This window comes from Haliotis rubra, unplaced genomic scaffold, assembly GCF_003918875.1.
Source record: "Haliotis rubra isolate DU_JTF1 unplaced genomic scaffold, ASM391887v1 Scf754, whole genome shotgun sequence".
In the NCBI taxonomy this organism is placed as follows: domain Eukaryota; kingdom Metazoa; phylum Mollusca; class Gastropoda; order Lepetellida; family Haliotidae; genus Haliotis; species Haliotis rubra.
Window position 1 is genome coordinate 279,753 of NW_025767473.1, and position 21,739 is coordinate 301,491.

At 39.8% G+C, this 21,739-nt stretch overlaps 1 protein-coding gene across 3 annotated transcripts in view; it reads right to left on the reverse strand.

Annotated features, from left to right (window-relative positions):
• LOC124260204 (trichohyalin-like) overlaps positions 1-21,739 on the reverse strand; it is a 151,926-nt gene that overhangs the window by 64,241 nt on the left and 65,946 nt on the right. For all 3 annotated transcript variants that reach the window (XM_046694467.1, XM_046694466.1, XM_046694465.1), the window contains 3 exons: positions 20,548-20,820; positions 19,518-19,592; positions 18,366-18,480 (listed from right to left, as the gene is read on the reverse strand). In XM_046694467.1, coding sequence (XP_046550423.1) covers positions 18,366-18,480; positions 19,518-19,592; positions 20,548-20,820 — 463 coding nt within the window. The remainder of the gene's footprint in view (positions 1-18,365; positions 18,481-19,517; positions 19,593-20,547; positions 20,821-21,739) is intronic.

Consider the following 21,739-nt stretch of genomic DNA (forward strand, 5'->3'; position numbering starts at 1 on the left):
TGGTGTTTCAGCTACCCTTGGCTTGTGTCTATCAGAGTCTGTCAGTGGTGTTCCAGCCACCCCGGACCACTCTCGTCTATCAAAGTTAGAGAGTGGTGGTCCAGCCACTCTTGGCTTGTGTTGTCTACTAGAGTTCGACAGTGGTGTTCCAGCCACCCTTGGCTTGTGTTGTCTACTAGAGTTCGACAGTGGTGTTCCAGCCACCCTTGGCTTGTGTTGTCTACTAGAGTTTGACTGTGGTGGTCCAGCCACCCTTGGCTTGTGTTGTCTACTAGAGCTTGACTGTGGTGTTCCATCTACCCTATACATGTGTTGCCTATCAGAGTCTGTCAGAGGTGTTCCAGCCACCCCTGATGTTTGTAGTCTATAAGAACCTCCACATGGTGTTCCAGCCACCACAGAATCTTGTAGTAGGCTCTCCTTCGAACCCTGGTTGAAACCAGATATTGAGCTCAACTCTTTACACTTAACTTCCCCTTCCAATGGCTTTAGCCGAATCTCAATAGATCTCAGTACTCTCGCAGGTCCATCCTCAATACTATGCCGGTCTCCATCCTCCCCTTTCTGCTTCATGCTCTGTGTCTCTGTACTTGAACCATTGAGGGAGAGAACATGTGGATTCCCTAATGTGGGATACTGCACTGAAATATTCTTAGACAGCCCATGAGATGGAATTCTGTTTGAATTAAAGGCTTCAGATTCACACAGCACCTGATTTGAAGACATTCCTTGGTACCGTTGGACCTGTTCTCCTGCAGGGTCATCAGGTTTACAATGCTGGAATTTGATTTCAGTCTTTTCAGAAATGAGGTTCTCTGAAAGGTTCTCTTTGTTGGAGCCAGAAGACATCTGAATACTGGAATAAGAACTTCTGAAAGGAGAAGATTCAAGCAAATCTCCATCCTGTGTTTTCACCCTTTTGGAACAATTGTTTTTAAAACCAAATTCTACACTTTTCTGCCTTGTTGTCATCCTGTTTTCACCATGATCAGATTCAGGAATCATGTTCTTGGATTGATTCCATTGCTGTCCATATTTGGAATAAGGCCATGCTGAAATGCGTGCTGGGCCTACTGAATCCACCATTAAAGCATCCTCTGCTGTACTGTCTGTTGTTTCTTCTCGATCAGGTCTAGTTGCCCTTCTACAGTCTCTTTCCATAACATCTGATAATTGTTCAGTTGCATCAGACCTTAATGGCATGTGTTGTTCGCCCCTTGATGTGTGTGAAACATAAACTGAAGATTTGTTCAGCATCCTGAGATCTCCAGGACTTAGTGAGCGGAATACAGAATCTTTAGTACAGTACTTCAGCAAATCAGGAGACAAAACTGGAGACTGTGAAGACGAAGTAGAATAGGAAGGTTTTTCAACTGAATTGCCATCCTGGGATGATGGCGGTGTGATTGGTGAAAAACTGTTGGTTGATGCTGAATTTGAGTTGAATGATGCTGTGTAACGCATCTTTATCTTGGTACCCATTAAGACTTTTTGGGAGCTTGGAGATATGCTGATATTTCCATGTTTAACAGAAGTGTTGCCTTTCTGCCTAGGGAAGAGAGCCCTCTTTGAAGAACTTCTTGTAAACATGGTCTGGGGAGTTGTAGAGACAGAAGTAATAGGTATAAATGAATTGCCTTCATTCAGTTGTAAACATCCAGGTGATGGCACACACACCTTATTTACCATCTGTCTCTCACTGTGTGCATCCTCCATAGAAGCTGATGGGGTGAACATAAATGTTTTAGCGGGGACACACATGATCTCTTTCTTCTTATCAAAATACCTGTCTATGTGTTCTTGTTCAAATGTGGCCTGCAACACATCTTGTTTTGTAACAGAGCCCCGGGTTTCTGCCCGTTCCAAGTCCGAGTCCTGAATTTCTGCCTGTTCCAATTCCGAGTCCTCCATTTCTGCCTGTTCCAAGTCTGAGTCCTCCATTTCTGCCTGTTCCAAGTCCGAGGCCTGAATTTCTGCCTGTTCCAAGTCCGAGTCCTCCATTTCTGCCTGTTCCAATTCCGAGTCCTCCATTTCTGCCTGTTCCAAGTCCGAGTCCTCCATTTCTGCCCGTTCCATATAGTCATTAGATAATGTTCTGCACACTCCACTGTCGGATTGAATCACACTGAGAGACTTTGAAACCTGTTTATTCCCATTCCAAGTAGTGTCTTCACTTTCACATGGTTCTGACACATAAGCAGCTTCCCCATCCGAAGGTTCACAAGGAGATGTAACTCTTTCAGCTTTCTGGGAAATAAAGGCCCTCCTTGCCTTCTGTGCAAAGCCTTGTTCTGTATTGATTCCACCAGTCCGTTCAGTCAGGGACCGACAGACCCTCGGCTGACTGTGGACCAATTGGTCTCCATTCCATGTACGGCTCTTCATGATGTCTGGATATCTGCTACCCCTAACGGCTCTCTGATCACCACCACTCTCTGACTCAGAATGATCAGACTCATATATTGTTGTCATCTGCTTCACTTGAGATAAACCCAAATGTGATCCCCAACTACTCTTTGAATAAGTATTTTGCTTGGAATGATGTTTCTCCACCGTAGCTTGATCAAATTCAGGCTCATTCTCTGAAAAATTCTGTGCAGACATGTTGATCATGAACTGAGAAAGGAACTTCTTCTTTGCATCTGTTTTCTTTGCTTTGCTATCTCTTTCAGTTTCACAGTCATTGCATCCTGATACTTTTTCCTCTTCACATAACCGACCACTCTGAAATAAAGTCCCACCTGACAAAAGGTCATTGCTGTTCACATGTTGACCATCTGAATGTACATCACCACTTTCTGAAGACACCTGTTCAAATCTGTCATTCCACCCATCACCTTCCTCCAATGAATAACTTAACTCTGTTTTTCCAAATATATTAATACCTACCACCCCAAACTGTGGTTCACAATGTTTCTTTTCATGTAAGGATTCAAGATTCTTTGCAACTGTACATGAATCAATACTTGTTTCAGTTGTGCCCATTTCATCATCAGTTGGTCCTACACGCTTGTCAACTGTATCTGATGAACCAGTCTCATGGAGAATTCTCCCTTCCTCTCCATCACTTGCAGATGCATGAGGATCAACACTGACATCATCCATCTCAAAGTCAGATTGCATTGGCACAGATGATGGAAACGCTGAGGAACCTACACCATCACCATCATCATCATCACCATCATCATCACCACCATCATCATCACCATCATCACCAACAGTCAAAGAATCACTTGAGGTTCCTAAATAACAGTTCTTTTTGTCTGTGTTCATGTTTTGGGGAGGGCTCTCCACACCTGCGTTTTGGTTTTCATGTCCTATAGTTTGATCAGAGTTTATTTCTCCTACATCAGAATCACTACATATGGATAACAATGGTCTTTGGTTTCTTGGCATATAGATAACAGAATTTATGGTTCCCCAGCTTTCATTACTGTGGGTAGATGACAGTAAAGAATGCCTTCTTTCGGTATCAAGATATGACAAATCTGCCGCTAGCCTCAGTTGTAAACACTTCTCTTCAGCTTCTTTCAAGAAATCAAGCGCGAAAATATCAAGTTTAGTCAATTGAGATCCATCTTCATTTAGCATTGGATCTTTATACTGAGAGCAAGTCTTTCCATGAGCGGAATTTGAAGTGAAATCAGATTCAACATCGGGATACAGTTTATTCTCTTCATCAGGTTCATCCTTTCTCTGACTGCTATTATCATCAAGGGCAATACTGGTCTTGTTGCATGGACTGAGTTCGAAAATTTGAGATGACCCAATCATCAGTAATACTGTGTCTCCTGTCTCGAGAGGGAACTGGCATATCATCTGACGTCATCAGAGGTGGAACAGTGCTTTCTGTTTTGTCAGTGTCATTTTTATGTGGACACCTGTTTGGACATGTCATATTATTAGTGAGAACTTTCTGATATAACAACTGATATTCATCTTCATCTTCCATAATGTCAAAAGTCTGAACAGAACAAGAAGAGGTTTGTGCTGATATCTGTGAAGACTTGTCAGAAAGACTTTTTGAGGACAGTTCATCTGAATCAGTCTGAGTACACTTTTCTGCTTGTAAGACACCGACATGTGCACAACGATGATCCTGATTGTCTTCTCCCGTTTCAAACGTTCCTGCTTCCATCTCGCACTGAACACTTTGATCCTGCGTGATATAGTAATCACTTGTCCCATCAACATCATCAAACCACTCCCGTAGAACCTGAACAGGTGGGAATTTGACAATTGGTGACAATCTTCCATCATCAGCTTCAACAAATCTACACTGGCTTGCACTAGCTTCGTTCCTGTGTTCCGTACTGTCCTTCAGAGGCTGATGTGGGACTGAGTGACTCTGATGACTAACAACCCTTCTTTCAAACGCATCACTACTCATCTTACAGTGGTCAGGTCGTGGTTCAGGTTTGCTCCCGGTCACTCTCAAAACTTCCTCTGCTGCTTTGCAGGCTGTCAGTTTCCTTTGAGACTGATGTACTTTCATCTGTATCCATGCTATCCATTTGATTGTCAAGTCGTCCAACCTCAATAACAGTCACAGGGGACTGTGACACAGGTGATGTGGATGTGGATGAGGATCTTGAGAGAGGAATATGAAGGTTGTCCACACTGAGGAACGATGTATTGTTGCACACACTGCTTGTTACATTCCCATCTACATCCTCCAGCACAATGGACACCATTGCTGGCTCAAGGAGCGCTGGACCAGCAGTCTTTGGCTGCTGGTGCTGCATTATATCTGCGACTTCTAAACTGTCTGTGGAAGGAAGGGCTTCATGACTGATGTGTTGAGGTGCAACTCTCATTTCACCTGGATCAACATGTGACTTAGTAGGAACTACCACATTCGTCATACACATGTTGTTATTCAGTTCACCTGCTTCAGGGATGTCTGAAACACTTTTTGAAAAGTGAATTATGGCTGAGTTGGATGAGTCACTGTCTGAATCAATGTTATTTTCCTGACTTGATCCCCCTGACCTTACAGAACCCATCTCCTCTTTCAGAAATGCTTTGAATTGTGAAAACTTGTCGACACTTGTGGTTCTTGACCTGCTTTCATCCTCTTCATTCAATGTTTCAAGAAAAAGCGGCAAAGACTTTTGTCTCGCATTCGCCCACTGTCGTCTCCTCCTTGAGCTTCCAAACTCTCCAATGGAACCAAATTTCTTTTGGTCTTTGTAATGCATTTTCATTGAGACTTCATGACCTTCAGGATACTGGTATGAGGAGACTGTTTCAGACTTTCCTTGGAGGCATTTCACGGGAAAATGCTCTGGATAGAAACAGACCTGGTTTGGAGTTGTCCTTCCTGATGTGCCCCTACTAGGCAGAGAACACTCTTCAACACTTTCCTGAAAGTCACTGAACTGTTGACTCTGACTCCATTCTTTCTGTGCTTTGGCCATCTTCTTGTACCAATCTTTGAGGAACCTCTCTGGCAGTAAACTATCTGAGCCACTGAAGCCAAGATTGATCAAGATGCGTTCAGCATTAACTGGCAGGAAAGGGTTGAAAGGAGGATAGTAATCCTGAGTTTGGGCAGGAGGAATGGTGGCAGGATTGTCCTCACTGGCGCAGCTCTGTCTCTGGCTATGACTGGAGTCACTGAAATTTGACGTGTTTCGTCTATGAAACCCATCTCTCTTGTTAGACTCTTGCCAAGAAGACACATCGGTGCTTAACGAAGAAGTGGACATGCTTAAAGTGCGGTCAATTTTTCCACTTGAGTCACTGCTAGGTCTAAATTTTACGCTTTGACTGACAGGATACATTTCTTTTAATGAGCTTAACCCAGATATTTCTTGAAAATCTGTCTTACTGGCAAATTTCATTTTAGCGAAAGGAATATCACCTTCCTCTTCATCTGGTATGATTAAAACCTTTTGACGTCCTCTCCTCTCATTTGTGCCTCTCAGGTCTAGTAACCCCGAAGAAGCTGACCTTGTTTTAAGGGCACCAACATTTTCAAACTCACTAGAATCATTTGCTGTTTCACCAATATTCCATTCCAACACACGCTGGAAAATTCTATCCATATAATTAGCATCAGACAACTGATAATGGGGGTCAAGGCTGTCAATATCATTGATAACAGATCCAACAGAACTGGCTGATCTTGACCTGTATTCAGAGCTGGAGCAATCTCTGTCTGCCAAATGCCCACTGGATGTCCCTGTAGAGCTGCTGTTGCATGAGTTCTGTCGTGGAAATGATTTGGTCACATCGGACAAAATTTGCAGATTCTTCCCATGCACAGACTCTGCAGATGAGGAAGACTTGGAGAAGCATAAGGACTCCACTTCCTCAAAGGTTGAAGCAGAGGAGTCTGGTCTTGTGGAGAAATTCTTCGCTCTCCAGAAAGCATCGTTCCAGGAGAAAAGACCACCATTCTTTCCCTGAGGGCCCTCATTCGCTGAGCCACTGAAACAAAGGACAAATAGTCATGTTCAGTTACTTGGCCTATGAAGCCATACCTAAAGGTAGCCTAGCAGTTAAAGAGTTTGCTTGTCCTGAGTGAGTGAGTTTTGGTTACGCCGCTTTCAGCAATATTCCAGCAACATCACGGCGGGGGACACCAGAAATGGGCTTCACACATTGAACCCAGATCTTCAGCGTGACTAGCCACCGCTTTAACCATTAGGCTACCCCACCATCCCTAGAAAGAAAGAACGAAACAGGAAATGAATAGAGATGTGATGATATATCGTAGTATTGATAATCATGATACTTTATCTGATGATAAATATATCGATACTTTTGTTCGTATCGTGATATGTATCGCTGACCTTAAAATTGTAAATGTTCACTTGAAATTGACAGTTATGTAAACATTTACACTGTTACTTGCTATCAAAATATACTTTTTTAAAGAAAATAACTAAAGATGGCTTATCATGATTTGCATCGAATCGAATTGTACCGTTCGAAGATATCATGATACGTATCGTATCGTGACATTTCCGTATCGTCACACCTCTAGAAATGAAAGAGAAATGAAAGAAGAATGACAGTAAAAGAAAGTTGCTTTTGTTTGCATCCAAGCAGGAATATGTGGAAAGAATAAGGACAAAAATAAGGAATGATCAATAAAGAAGGGAATATATCAAGAAAGAAGGGAATATATCAAGAAAGAAGGGAATATATCAGGGAATAAAGGAAATATGAAGAAGGATAAAGGTAATATGACAGAGAAACAAGGTAATATGGCAGAGATAAAAAGTACTATGACAGAAAAAAATATACAAGAAAATATAAAAGTGAAAGGAAATATGACAGAGGCAGAAGAGTGAGTGAGTGAGTGAGTAAGGAGTGATGAGAGAGAGTGAATTTGGTTTTATGCCACTTTTAGCAATATTCAATGAGTGGGGAATTGAGCCCAGGTCTTTGCCATGATAAGCGAATGCTTTAACCACTAGGCTATCCCACTGACCCAGACAAAAAGAAGAAACTATAACAGAGAAAGGAAATATAACCAAGAAAGAAGAAAATATAACAGAGAAAGGAAATATAACCAAGAAAGAAGAAAATATAACAGAGGAAATATATAACCCAGAAAGAAGAAAATATAACAGAGAAAAGAAATATAACCGAGAAAGAAAAAAAATATAACCAAGAAAGAAAAAAAATATAACAGAGAAAGGAAATATAACCGAGGAAAAGAAGAAAGAAAAAATATAACCAAGAAAGGAAATATAACGGAGAAAGAGAAAATATAACAGAGAAAAGAAATATAACCAAGAAAGAAGAAAATATAACAGAGAAAGGAAATATAACCGAGAAAGAGAAACCAAAGGAAAATATAACAGAGAAAGGAAATATAACCAAGAAAGAAGAAAATATAACAGAGAAAGGAAATATAACCGAGAAAGAAGAAAATATAACAGAGAAAGGAAATATAACCGAGAAAGAAGAAAATATAACCAAGCAAGGAAATATAACCGAGAAAGAAGAAAATATAACCAAGAAAGAAGAAAATATAACAGAGAAAAGAAATATAACCGAGAAAGAAGAAAATATAACAGAGAAAGGAAATATAACCGAGAAAGAAGAAAATATAACAGAGAAAGGAAATATGATCAACACGGAAGGAAATATGCTAAAAAATAGGAAATGTACGGAGAAAGAAGAAATACACCACAGAAAGGAAATATGATTGAGAAACAAAATACAACAGCAAAAGAAGGAAATAGGACAGAAAGAAATATAATCAGAGGGAAATATTTGAGTGAGCGAGTGACTGATATAGTGACTGACAGATTGAGTTAGGTTTTACACCGCTTTTAGCAATATCCAAGCAATACACACCAGAAATGGGCTTCACAATGTACCCATTATGTGAGAGAAAACAGGACAAAAAATGATGAAAAAGATCATAAATGAAAGATTATTTTCTTTGTCTGTCAAAACAGTTCCTTCCGTCACAGACAAAGGATGCCTGAACAAATATTACATAAACATAACACATAAAGTCCCCTAAATGTATCATTCAGTCAGTGGTGTACTTGTACATGGTCAATCCTCAGACAAATCTGAAACAATAGACAGAAACGTGTGTAGCCATGTTTGGGGTATCTGTGAGTTCATGTATGTTGTTTTTTCAAATAAAAGATCTGCATTCCTACATTAAGTTCAATATATTAAGGGGTGGTGGGGTAGCCTAGTGGTTAAAGCGTTCGTTTGTCACGCCAAAGGCCCAGGTTCGATTCCCTACATTGGTACAATGTGTGAAGCCTATTTCTGGTGCCCCCCGCCGTGATATTGCTGGAATATTGCTAAAAACGGTGTAAAACCATACTCAGTCAGTCAGTCAATATTTTGGTGAATATCATAGCATCATATTTGAGTAAAGTAACATCATGATTTGGATTATTCTGAAATAACACTGATTCACCAATCCTAATCCCAAACCAACTGTCTATGTCATTATGGCGACGACCACCTGTCAAGGTATAATAGCCCTATGGTTTATATAAATATCTCTTAGTCATTAACAGCATATAATTGACAATGCCACACTGAAAATATAGGGCTATGCGTACCTCATAGTGGCTGGAGCTCAGACCAAATATCCTCCGTCATGCAATAATAATCGGATTCATCATGAGCCGTTTCATGAGAGCACACAGCATCAATGATAACAATGTTCTCTGTCACTAGGAGCATATTAACACTTACGTACTGGGTGTGGCAGTCGAGAAGTCATGTGACTGTTGTATAGTCAACTGTACTGTTAAAGTAATGAGGGAAACAGATCAATACGAGAACAGTCGGAACATCAGGAACATCACATTCAACAGGTATTGATCAGTCAAGACCAAGATGCCAATTACAAAGGCTATGTGAAAATGCTGAAGTTGGGCTTTGGATATGGTTTCAGTTTGGTGGTGGACACCAGAAATGAGCTTCACACTTTGTACCCATGTGGGGATTCTGACCCGGATTTTTTGCATGACGAGCGACCGCTCTTAACCACTAGGCTGCCCCACCATCCCTATGGTGGGTTGATGATCTGAATGTTGGCGTTGGGAGGGACAAATGTAGATGCTATCATATGGTGGTGGTGGAATTTGGTTTAAGGTCGTGCTTGAGAATATTTCGCTCATATGACGACGTGCATGCGTGTGTATGTGTATGTGCGGCTGCTTGTACTAGCCCAGACTTAAGCTGGTTTTATAGTGCTAGCTCACTGAGATACCACAGTGAAGCATGAATACCCCACTCAAGACACATTATACTGACTCAGAGCCGACCAGTCCTTGTCGTACCCATTAATGCCGAGCACCAGGCAGGGACCAACAAGTACCATATTTTAACATCTTTTGGTATGACGCGGTCGGGGATCGAACCCGCGACCTTCCGCTCTCCCGGCGGACGCTCTAACCACTACACCACGGAGGCGGTAGATGCTATCATGTGAGTGAGTGAGTGAGGATGAGTGATTATGAGAGGGTGAGTGTGTGAGTGAGTGAGTGAGTGAGTGAGTGAGCAAGTGAGTTGTATATGAGATCATGATGTTGATCACAGGATTGCCTGGTCCAGACTGGATTATTTACAAACTGCCACCATACAGCTGGAATATTGCTGAGAGGGCGTTAAACAACAAAGAAACACGTAGGAAGTCTATATAGATATACATGCTATACATTAATGGTAATCATGTACAATCAACTGAAAACATATTTTCATACTGTGCTCTCTCGTCCCCATATTTAATGACCAGAAATTACAACTAGAAATATGCATCAACACGATTGTTCTTCTTTAATTAGCCTTTATAAGCACCAGTTGCTGTTTACCCCTGAACACAGGTGTGTGTGTGATATAGTTTCCAAATTTTGCCAGCCAGTCGGGCAAGCTATGCCTGAAAGTTACTAGCCCACAAAATAATTCACTATCCCGAAATTTTAATGTAGAAACTAAGCCAAAGATTACAAAAAGGTAAAATACCATCAAACACAAATAAGAAAACACATGTCTGAATTTCTGAAATATTTTGTTTATGCTCAAATAACTTAAAAAAGGCATCATTAAAGTTGCTGAAATGATGCACATTTTCATCAGGCCATAATCTTGATGATTTAAAAGTGTATTATAACTTGAGAAGTCAAAGAGTGATATATTTACAAAATGACCCCATGAAAATTCACTAGTCAGTTGGGCCAGTGACTGTGGAGATTCGCTGGCCTGACTGGATATTTAGTAGCCATGGGCTAGCAGGCCAGTGGCTATTTCACACACTGCATGCTCCATAATAAGCACTTTTTGAAACCACAAAGGAAAAATACTTCAATTTAAAAGTTGGAGTGTTATTTCCCTTTAATCCTCTCAATGCTGGTGTCGAACCCATTCAACAAGAGCGCAGCATAATGACAACCCCAAATATAACAAGCAATAATTATTTACTATGTAGGAGTTTCATGTCATTTAAATTATGTATGGAACAAATAAATTCTCAGCTTTTTCAATATACAAAACTTAAGTACTTTATGCACCTAAAATGGAAAACCGAATTTAAAATGTATTGGCTAATCAGGATACTTTTTTATACTAAGGCCAGACCAATTTTATTTTTTGTCCTCAGAAATCCTAAAGGCAGGAGGAAAAAAGAAAAAGAAAAAAGAAGTTTACTTCTGACAATTTATGAAATGTATATGGGGGAAAAAACAATCTAAAAGCATTTTCTAGCACATTTACATTTTTTACCAATAGAAATATTTTTTATTTATTTTTTAGCGGGGAAAATTAATTATTATTATTTTATTAATCTTAAAAAAAACGACCGGCAGATCCGTAAAACGAGAAATAATATTGTCTGGCCTAATGTTCGTTTTTCTATTTAGTATTAATGTGCAAAATATAGGTTCAGCTGTCCTTATTTAATGACACATCAATTGATTTGAAATCACCCACCCTCTTTACAACGCTGTATCCTGAAATTGATTCAGCAGGCTAAAGATTAAAGATGATCAAACATCGAGTTATTTCCATCTTGTCAATACATCATCCTCGTACAAGCAATTCTGTTTTGTTGCAATAAAAAAAATCAAAGAAACTGGAGCAGATATAATACGGCTACAAGTCATTATACATACATGGACAGAACCGTTAGGTATTTCCAGGACTGGCGCCCAATCACATCCAATAATAGTGTTCATACAAGCAGAATAATTGTCCGCCCCCGATCGTTTCGTCTGACAACCACCAACATCACAGTAACAGTTGTCTGTGGTCCATCTCATTCCATACAACAAACAGAAAACCTTCCTGTTTCGCAAAGCACCACTGCATGGACAGCATGATAGCAATTGACGAGTTGCCATGGTAATCGTTAAATCATCTACTCCAGATCAGGTGGCAAAACCAAGGCAAATTATTTGATAAAAGTAATCACCCGGTCACGACATTTGTGACGTGAATGATAATAGTATCGGAGACGACGCAGTGATTGAGGTTGTTAGTGGCGGTGTCGATTCCAGTATTGACTGACAAGTGTCACCTCGGCCATTGTTGACGAGCAGCTGGATATCCCTAGCTAGTCTCACATTTCTATTCTTTCTCAGGCACAGATGTAACACAGTGGCTCTCATTTTTTTGTTCATTTCAGCAATAATTCCACTATGTGACCTTGTTATGCAAAAACATCGGGTCCAGAACAGACAATCCAGTGATTGACATAATGAGCATCCATCTATGTGGATACAATGACTGCATCAGGCTGAATCCTGCTGCCAAAACACTGTTCTGTGGTCAATATTGATAAATTATTCCACCAAAATTTATGATTTCTGACAATGTTCTGCCCCGATTTGATTGAAGTCAATATTGATAAATTATTCCACCAAAATTTATGATTTCTGACAATGTTCTGCCCCGATTTGATTGAAGTCCATTTTGACATTTATCAATAATTTGTGTTGCTACAGTATTAGCTCGGTGGTGGGGTAGCCTGGTGGTTAAAGCGTTCACTCGTCACGCTGAAGACCCAGCTTCAATTTCCCATATGGGTAGAATGTGTGAAACCCATTTCTTGAGTCCCTTGTCGTGATATTGCTGGTATATTTGCTAAAAGTGTTGTAAAACTAAACTCGCTCACTTCTCCAGGCTTAACACAAAACAGTAAGACCTTTGCTTCTTGTAATCACACTACCAAAGTGGCAGTTACATAATTGACTACTTACACAATAGGGTTTGTTTGATGTACAACAGATGTACAATAAATGTTAACTGGATGTACAGTGGACTCCATCTAAACCGACATCCCTCTAATCCGACATTTCCTGTAAACCGACGTATTTATTTGGTTCCGAATTTCTACCTATATAATATCATATAAGAAACTCCCTCTAATCCGAACATCCCTCTATTCCAAATTCCGACACCCAAATCCGGTTCTAAAACTTGTTTTTAGTGGAAATTGACTCTCTCTAAACTGACATTGTAATTTCACAAGAGATTGCATCAGCCAAAACATGGTGGGTGTGTATTTAGCAATCAACACTTGCACGGGAGGTGGCCTGCCAGAGCATAATAGGATTAACTGTTAACAGGGCTCCAGATAATTTTTCAACATCAGGAGTACGTACTCCCTCTATTTTCAACAGAGGAGTACTGGAAAACCATTTAGAGTACTAGTTGGACTTACGGGAGTATCAGTAATCTTGTGTTTCGTTTCTTATATGCACCCCAACATTGCTACTCTTATCTAGACAGGTCAATAAACAATAAAACAATACTTTAAAAAAAATACGTCTGTCAATGATTCTAAGACCGTACACCATTGCTGTAGTGCGTATTTGCTACGTTTTCTAAAATTATTTCCTACCGTATCATGCATATTTTATATCCGTACATACGCCGATACGACCCTTATCTGGAGCCCTGTGTTAATGACACACCAACTTCTTAAATGCCAATCAAAGAGATAATAACTTGTTCAATGGATTCATAGATTGGTGAAATCATATATTAAGTGCTTGTTATGACTTTCTAAAAATTGCCTATAAACCGATATCACTCTAAACCGACATTTTTCACCGGTCCCAAGGGATTTCGGTTTAGATGGAGTCCACTGTACAAAAATGTTGGCTACGTGTACAATAGGTGTTGGTTTCATGTAAATAAATGTTGGCTAAGTACACAATAGGTGTTGGCTGGATATACAACAAATGTTGGCTAGGTGTACAATATAAACATCAGCTACTGAGCTACTAAAAAATGTTCTCACTCACCTGTGTTCATACATTCCAATAGGGTAGATCAGGACGAATTCAGAAATGTTCCATTATCTTGTTCTTCTGAAGATTACAGCTTCGTCATCGATGCTTCAACAGTTCCAGCTATGTCTTCATAAAGCAGCCTCAAAATTCACGCTACTCTCCCAGCTGTGACTACTAAAATTGTGCTATCAACAAGTCCAAGTCCACAGACAGTTGTCCTCACTGTCTGGTAGCATTTGCTGCAGAATTTCTGCACTGGTCTCAGCTTTAACTTTACTACAATATATAACATTTTTGAACTGTTCAAGCAGGAGTAGCGATAAACTCTGTGGACAAGTGAAATATCTTCCCACCAGTTCTCTTGACTAATTGCTGGCTGTGATTTATATGTGTGTCACAACAGGTACTTCTAAAGGAACTTTTTGCCTTCAACATCACCAATTCACATGGCATCACCAAATTCATCCAAATCAACAAATTTGAATTTGTTTGGTTCGACTTGTCAGTACAGTCCAACATACAACCATACACACATCATCTGATCATCATTATGATGAACAACAGATCCTACAGCTGGTACCCAACAGCCGATACTCTCACAGCAATATGCTGTTGTATATTCCAAAGTGACCACCATGACAACAGAGTAGCAGATTAACAGTTTCTGGTATTACAGTCATCAGGCTTCCACACCTTTTATGGTCCGGCGCCAACACGGTTAGATGCCTCACTAATGATGGAAAACAAGGTGACTAATAAATATCATTTCGCAGTATCTAGTGTGATATTTCATCTGCTGGAGCCGTTACCGATACCTTGACCATACAAATTATCTCAAAATTACCATAAATTTGATGATCCCTCATATTAATTAGTTTCATAATGTACCTTATTGGAAATTTCCAACAGTGGTGTTAACTCAAAACCTTCATATATACTGTCACTACCATTTATTAGCACTCTATGTTGCCATGGAAACCCATAATTAAAAAAAGAGGGGTGTGGGTGGAGGTCAGTGAGCTTGAGAGAATGTTTTGTAGACTAGCACTTAGTCATTGAAAATATGTCAATAGTTACATTGAAAAGGAGCCAATGAGATGAGACATTCAGATTTTTCAGGAAAATGTAGACTCGCTCCATTTGGGATTTGGCATTACATATAGGCCTGGGTGGATGGGAATAACATGATTCAGGGACTGAGAAACAAACTATAGGCCTGGGTGGATGAGACATAACATGATTCAGGGACTGAGAAACAAACTATAGGCCTGGGTGGATGGGAAATAACATGATTCAGGGGGCTGAGAAACAAACTATAGGGCTGGTTGGACAGAAAATAACATGATTCAGGGACTGAGAAACAAACTATAGGCCTGGGTGAATGGGAAACAACATGATTCAGGGACTGAGAAACAACTATAGGGCTGGGTGGATGGGACATTACATGATTCAGGGACTGAGAAACAAACTATAGGCCTGGGTGGATGGGAAATAACATGATTCAGGGACTGAGAAACAAACTATAGGGCTGGGTGGGCAGGAATTAACATGATTCAGGGACTGAGAAAGGGCAAACATGATTCAGGGACTGAGAAACAAACTATAGGCCTGGGCAGGAAATAACATGATTCAGGGACTGAGAAACAAACTATAGGGCTCAGGGTGGGCCTGGGTGAAGGATGATTCAGGGACTATAGGGCATGATTCAGGGACTGAGAAACATGATTCAGGGACTGAGAAACAAACTATAGGGCTGGGCAGGAATTAACATGATTCAGGGACTGGAAACAAACTATAGGGCTGGGTGGGTAGGATTTAACATGATTCAGGGACTGAGAAACAAACTATAGGCATGGGAAATAACATGATTCAGGGACTGAGAAACAAACTATAGGGCTGGGTGGGCAGGAATTAACATGATTCAGGGACTGAGAAACAAACTATAGGGCTGGGTGGGCAGGAATTAACATGATTCAGGGACTGAGAAACAAACTATAGGGCTGGGTGGGCAGGAATTAACATGATTCAGGGACTGAGAAACAAACTATAGGGCTGGGTGGGCAGGAATTAACATGATTCAGGGACTGAGAAACAAACTATAGGCCTGGGTGGATGAGACATAACATGATTCAGGGACTGAGAAACAAACTATAGGCCTGGGTGGACGGGAAGCAACATGATTCAGGGGGCTGAGAAACAAACTATAGGCCTGAGTGGATGGGAAATAACATGATTCAGGGGCTGAGAAACAAACTATAGGGCTGGTTGGACAGAAAATAACATGATTCAGGTACTGAGAAACAAACTATAGGCCTGGGTGAATGGGAAACAACATCATTCAGGGACTGAGAAACAAACTATAGGCCTGAGTGGATGGGAAATAACATGATTCAGGGGGCTGAGAAACAAACTATAGGGCTGGTTGGACAGAAAATAACATGATTCAGGGACTGAGAAACAAACTATAGGCCTGGGTGAATGGGAAATAACATGATTCAGGGACTGAGAAACAAACTATAGGGCTGGGTGGGCAGGAATTAACATGATTCAGGGACTGAGAAACAAACTATAGGCCTGGGTGGGCAGGAATTAACATGATTCAGGGACTGAGAAACAAACTATAGGGCTGGGTGGGCAGGAAATAACATGACTCAGGGACAGAGAAACAAAACATGCCTGGGTCATGATTCAGGGACTGAGAAACAAACTATAGGGCTGGGTGGATGGGAAATAACATGATTCAGGGACTGAGAAACAAACTATAGGGCTGGGTGGATGGGAAATAACATGATTCAGGGACTGAGAAACAAACTATAGGGCTGGGTGGGCAGGAATTAACATGATTCAGGGACTGAGAAACAAACTATAGGGCTGGGTGGGCAGGAATTAACATGATTCAGGGACTGAGAAACAAACTATAGGGCTGGGTGGGCAGGAATTAACATGATTCAGGGACTGAGAAACAAACTATAGGGCTGGGTGGATGGGAAACAACATGATTCAGGGACTGAGAAACAAACTATAGGGCTGGGTGGGCAGGAATTAACATGATTCAGGGACTGAGAAACAAACTATAGGGCTGGGTGGGCAGGAAATAACATGATTCAGGGACTGAGAAACAAACTATAGGCCTGGGTGGACGGGAAATAACATGATTCAGGGACTGAGAAAGAAACTATAAGCCTGGGGGGGGAAATAACATGATTCAGGGACTGAGAAACCAACTATAGGCCTGGGTGGATGGGAAATAACATGATTCAGGGACTGAGAAACAAACTATAGGCAGTGTAGGAAAGATAGCCCGTCCCAACGTCCGAGACGGGTGATTTTTGTGGAGGACGGGTTAAAAAAAGATCTAGTCCGTCCTCATGTCTGGTCAATTTTAGCAAACCAATGACATATATATAATGATTATAACCTTTTTGAATATTTACTGCCGATGGTGTTTTATTTATATTTGGAGGACAGGCTACATTTTGGCAGGACTGGTAAATAATTTGACCTGCCAGTCCTGTGGACAGGCTAGATTTTCTACATCTTTCCTACTTCATTGAAGTTCTTTGGACTCTCGTCTAATTTATCTGTTTATCAGTTTCACGCGTTTCCAAGCAACACATCATTTTGAAGGCCATGCAGTTGACAATGTTTTGTCTGTATCAATGTACGCATATATAGGGTGTGGAAAACATAGGATTGCTTTCAGTGTTTGTCTATGTTACCATTGTCTTCAGGATGGAAACGCCTCATAATGTCTGAGGTTGTAATAGATTATTAGCACTTTGCCTTTAAACTCTACTAAGTTACTTTGTGCATTACATCTCCAAGATATGTACAGGAGTCCAGAATGTCAAAATACTAACATATTGTCTCTTGGTATTCCATTGCATTCAATGACATTGTCAAGTTAAGATATAATGTATTACATCTCCAAGACATGTACAGGATTCCAGAATGCCAAAATACAACCATGTTGTCTCCTGGTATTCCATGGCATTCAATGACGTTTCCAAGGTTTAGATTAAATACATTACATTTCTAAGTTTTGTACAGAATACACACACGCATGAAAACATGCATGAATGCATGCACACATATGCACAGATGCATGCACATGCATGCTTACACAGACACGGGAATGCAGACATGCACATATATGAAAACATGCATGAATGCATGCACGCACACACACATGCATGCACACGCACGCTTACACAGACACAGGAATGCAGACATGCACATATATGAAAACATGCATGAATGCATGCACACACACACACACACAGAAATGCAGACACACACACAGGAATGCAGACACAGGCACACATTCAAAACACACTCATGTGAACATTCACTTAAATGTATCTGACACATCAGATTATGCCTCTCGCAGGCTGAGTAGCGTATATTAATCCTGTTTCATGGAAAATTCCAAGAGTCCTCTTCTGTAAACCATTCTAACAATTTTTATTTCTTTAGTATTTGCAAGTTTCAATGCCTGAAATTCTTATCATACAGAGCAACACACATCAATGACATGAACAGAAATCATCACTGGTCTGGCCTAACTATACATCATTCAGACACGCATTTCACACCATTGTCTTTCATGAGGTTAGAAACGTGACTAGGTCTTACCTGAGCCTGGCAGGACTAACACTTCTGGGACGTGGCAGTTTGATAATATCTGTGGTGCTCCGAGAGTCTGAGGTTGGTAAGGAGCTGAAGGGTGACTTCCTAAGCGTCAGATCATCTAGAATAAACAGTCATCATATATATAACTGTGGACCCGAGACGCTCCGGGTTAGGACTGGTCTTCAACAACCCATGGGTGTCTACCCTCATGAAGATCCAGGTTAGAAATGATCTTCAGCAACCCATGTGTGTCTACTCTCATGAAGACCTAGGTTAGAGTTGGTCATACGTGTCTACCCTCATGAAGATCCAGTTTGGAATTGGTCTTAGCAACCCATGCGTGTCTACCCCCATGAAGACCCAGGTTAGAATTGATCTTCAACAAACCAATAGTGTCTACCCTCATGAAGATCCAGGCTAGAATTGGACTTCAGCAACCCATGTGTGTCTACCCTCATGAAGATCCAGGCTAGAATTAGCCTTCAGCAACCCATACGTGTCTACCCTCATGAAGATCCAGGCTAGAATTAGCCTTCAGCAACCCATGCTCATCGTGAGAGGCGAATAACAGGATCGCTGCCTTGGTGGACACATGTCATTGTATCCCCATTGCATAGATTGATGCTCGTACTGTCAATCACTAAATTATCTCGTCAAGACTCAAATCATTTACAGACCACCGTCATATAGATGAAAAATTGCTGAGAGCGACATTAAAAAACAACAACAAACAAACAAACAAATGGTCAGAGGCAATATCTTTCATATTCTTCACCACTGAAATGCTGCAGTCCCTTGCATTATCAATCTTCATGCCATGTACTTCATTATCTGCTAGAAATCTGTGAATTAACCTTTTCACAATCATGATTTGCTAGTGACGTCATATTCCCCTAATTGAACCTGCTATGGTCACTTAAACCACCAAAATTAGAAAATTTGCAAAACTGATACAAACTCTTCACCATCGTTTCCTATTACAGGTCTGAAGGTAATGACTACACTCTGATAGTTGAACAGTTTCATGTTATTTTAGAAGACTGTTTCAAGTAAATATACAGAATTAAACTGGTGAACCTAGTTTTCATCCACCATGACAAATCGTTGCAAAAACATTTGTAGTTCAGCATCAAACAGAACTAAAACATCACTCACTTGCAGGTTTATTCTGAAAACTTGAGAATAGTCTTGCAGAAGGAAAGCTTTTTGAATCCTCTGTTGGTTTAGGATCTGGAATATGAAGAAATGAACTAGTGTAAAACTACAGCAGCAGGAGACATCAATCTTATGAAACACGTTACACTTTCTGAACATTCTCTGTAAACTTTCCAACTAAGAAGCATTATCTTACCTTATATTTTATAGGTACTACATTTACAACATATTTTCACATTACAAAAGACATAAACCTTACAGTTAGGCCTGAATTAGGAACTCATTTACATTGACTTATCTGAAAAATGTATATTAGTTGATAACTTAAAAGTTTTAATCGTACAACAGCTTTATAAGACCAATAACAATGACTCTTTAATGGAAGCATAATGTCTCACCAAATTCATACAATAGCATTTTAAACTATTTCACAGAAAATAAAATATACACAAAAATTATATAATTACACCCCCATATAGCCAACAGATATATTCTCCATGTTAATATTGTATAATATTAGTTAAACCATATTCATAAAATATTGTGCATATTTTTACCCATTACGTTAAAACTTATCTGATACATGAGCAATGTAACAATAATGACAAAACAACAGAGTAAATTACAATATCGTCATATCAGCAATATATTATGATTATATATAATATTGTTGTGTCAGCAATTTTCAGCTATACTGTGACATAACATAGAGAATTAACTGTATTCAAAAATTATTAATTTTAATTAGTTAAGAGAGACTTATTTGCCATTCTGAGGAGTTTGAAATGTAGGGGTGAGTAAACTTATTCCATCAGGTTACTGGAAACAGTGCAATGTGTCAACAGATGTTCTCAAAACAGACAAATATTAATGCCTCAAAACAAATCATGCTTATTTCCATGTTATATATAACACATGCTGCATGCAGTGTATATAGTTGTGGAAGCATTACATAAGTCCCACTACCATGCATAAATAGTGAACAAGTTTATACACAAACAGTACATGGATGCACATATGCAAGTCTTACATGAGATACCACCACTGTGGTTCGTATTTGATTGCACCTGGGTCTTAGATTCTCGATTCGCAAGTTTTTTGGAAAGGGTTTTTAACTTGCTGGATGTATCCTTGGATGTTTGGCCAATCATTAGATCCTGAAAACGACTTTCAAAATCCTCAGTTTTTACAGATTCTAAGTCACTGGCATAACCTGTGTACGGATGAGGCAAGTGTTGTTTGAGTTTGAGTGGCCGGCTCATGACTGTCACGTGATTTGAGTGTGGCGGCAGATCAGCAGGACCTATTCCAAAGTGAAAAGTCAACAATAATGCACTGGTAAATGTCAACTGTTGGTGTAAGACCAGGATGTCTTCTCGGTCCTATTATATTTATAGAGCAATCTGAAAAATTGTTAATCAAAACTAGTAATGATCATTTCCTGAAAACAAAGTCATATGTCATCTAAATTCAAATTACTAAAGAAAACCAAGTGAAAGCTACCAAATCTCAGATTATGTGAACACCTTAGACATAAATAGCTACAAAGAGTGCAAACATCCTCCTTCAGTTTGCATTCAACAGAAGCAAACATATCAAATCACTGTAATCTACAAAAAGTTGCAGATTTATGTTTTTAATATGTTTGGTTCTACCAAGATTGGGCTGGGTTCTCATCATTACAAAACAAAACTCAGGGGACAGTGTTTTTGTTAGTACCTTGTGTGGCTATTTCTATTTCAAATGTGAGAGTTTTGTAGCTTTCATCTGTTTATATTTGTAGGCCTGTAAACTAGCATTTCATCACAGTAATTTTACAAGAACAATAACATTGATGAAACAGATTCTTCATGACATTAAGTATACTGACAACATTTGATTGCTGATTCATCACAAAAACCTTTTTCCATCCAATACAACAATGTCATACCTTGTTTTGGGGATCAATCTAATATTATCAGGAAGAAGAGAACAGCGTCTGGATTTCAGGATTGATATTTTTCAGACTGTTTTAGGAGGAACAAAACAATGTATTTTCACCAACAATTTTTCAGATCCAGCATCATGTCCAGTGAAAGATATAATTTGGTGTTTTGTACATTTTCTGGCACAGAACACAAATAGTTTCAGGGTCACAACTACCCTGATTATCAAATGAATGATCAGGTCTTCAAAGTTTCAAATTCTGTACAGATTGTCCAGTCTTTTCCTATGATCTAATC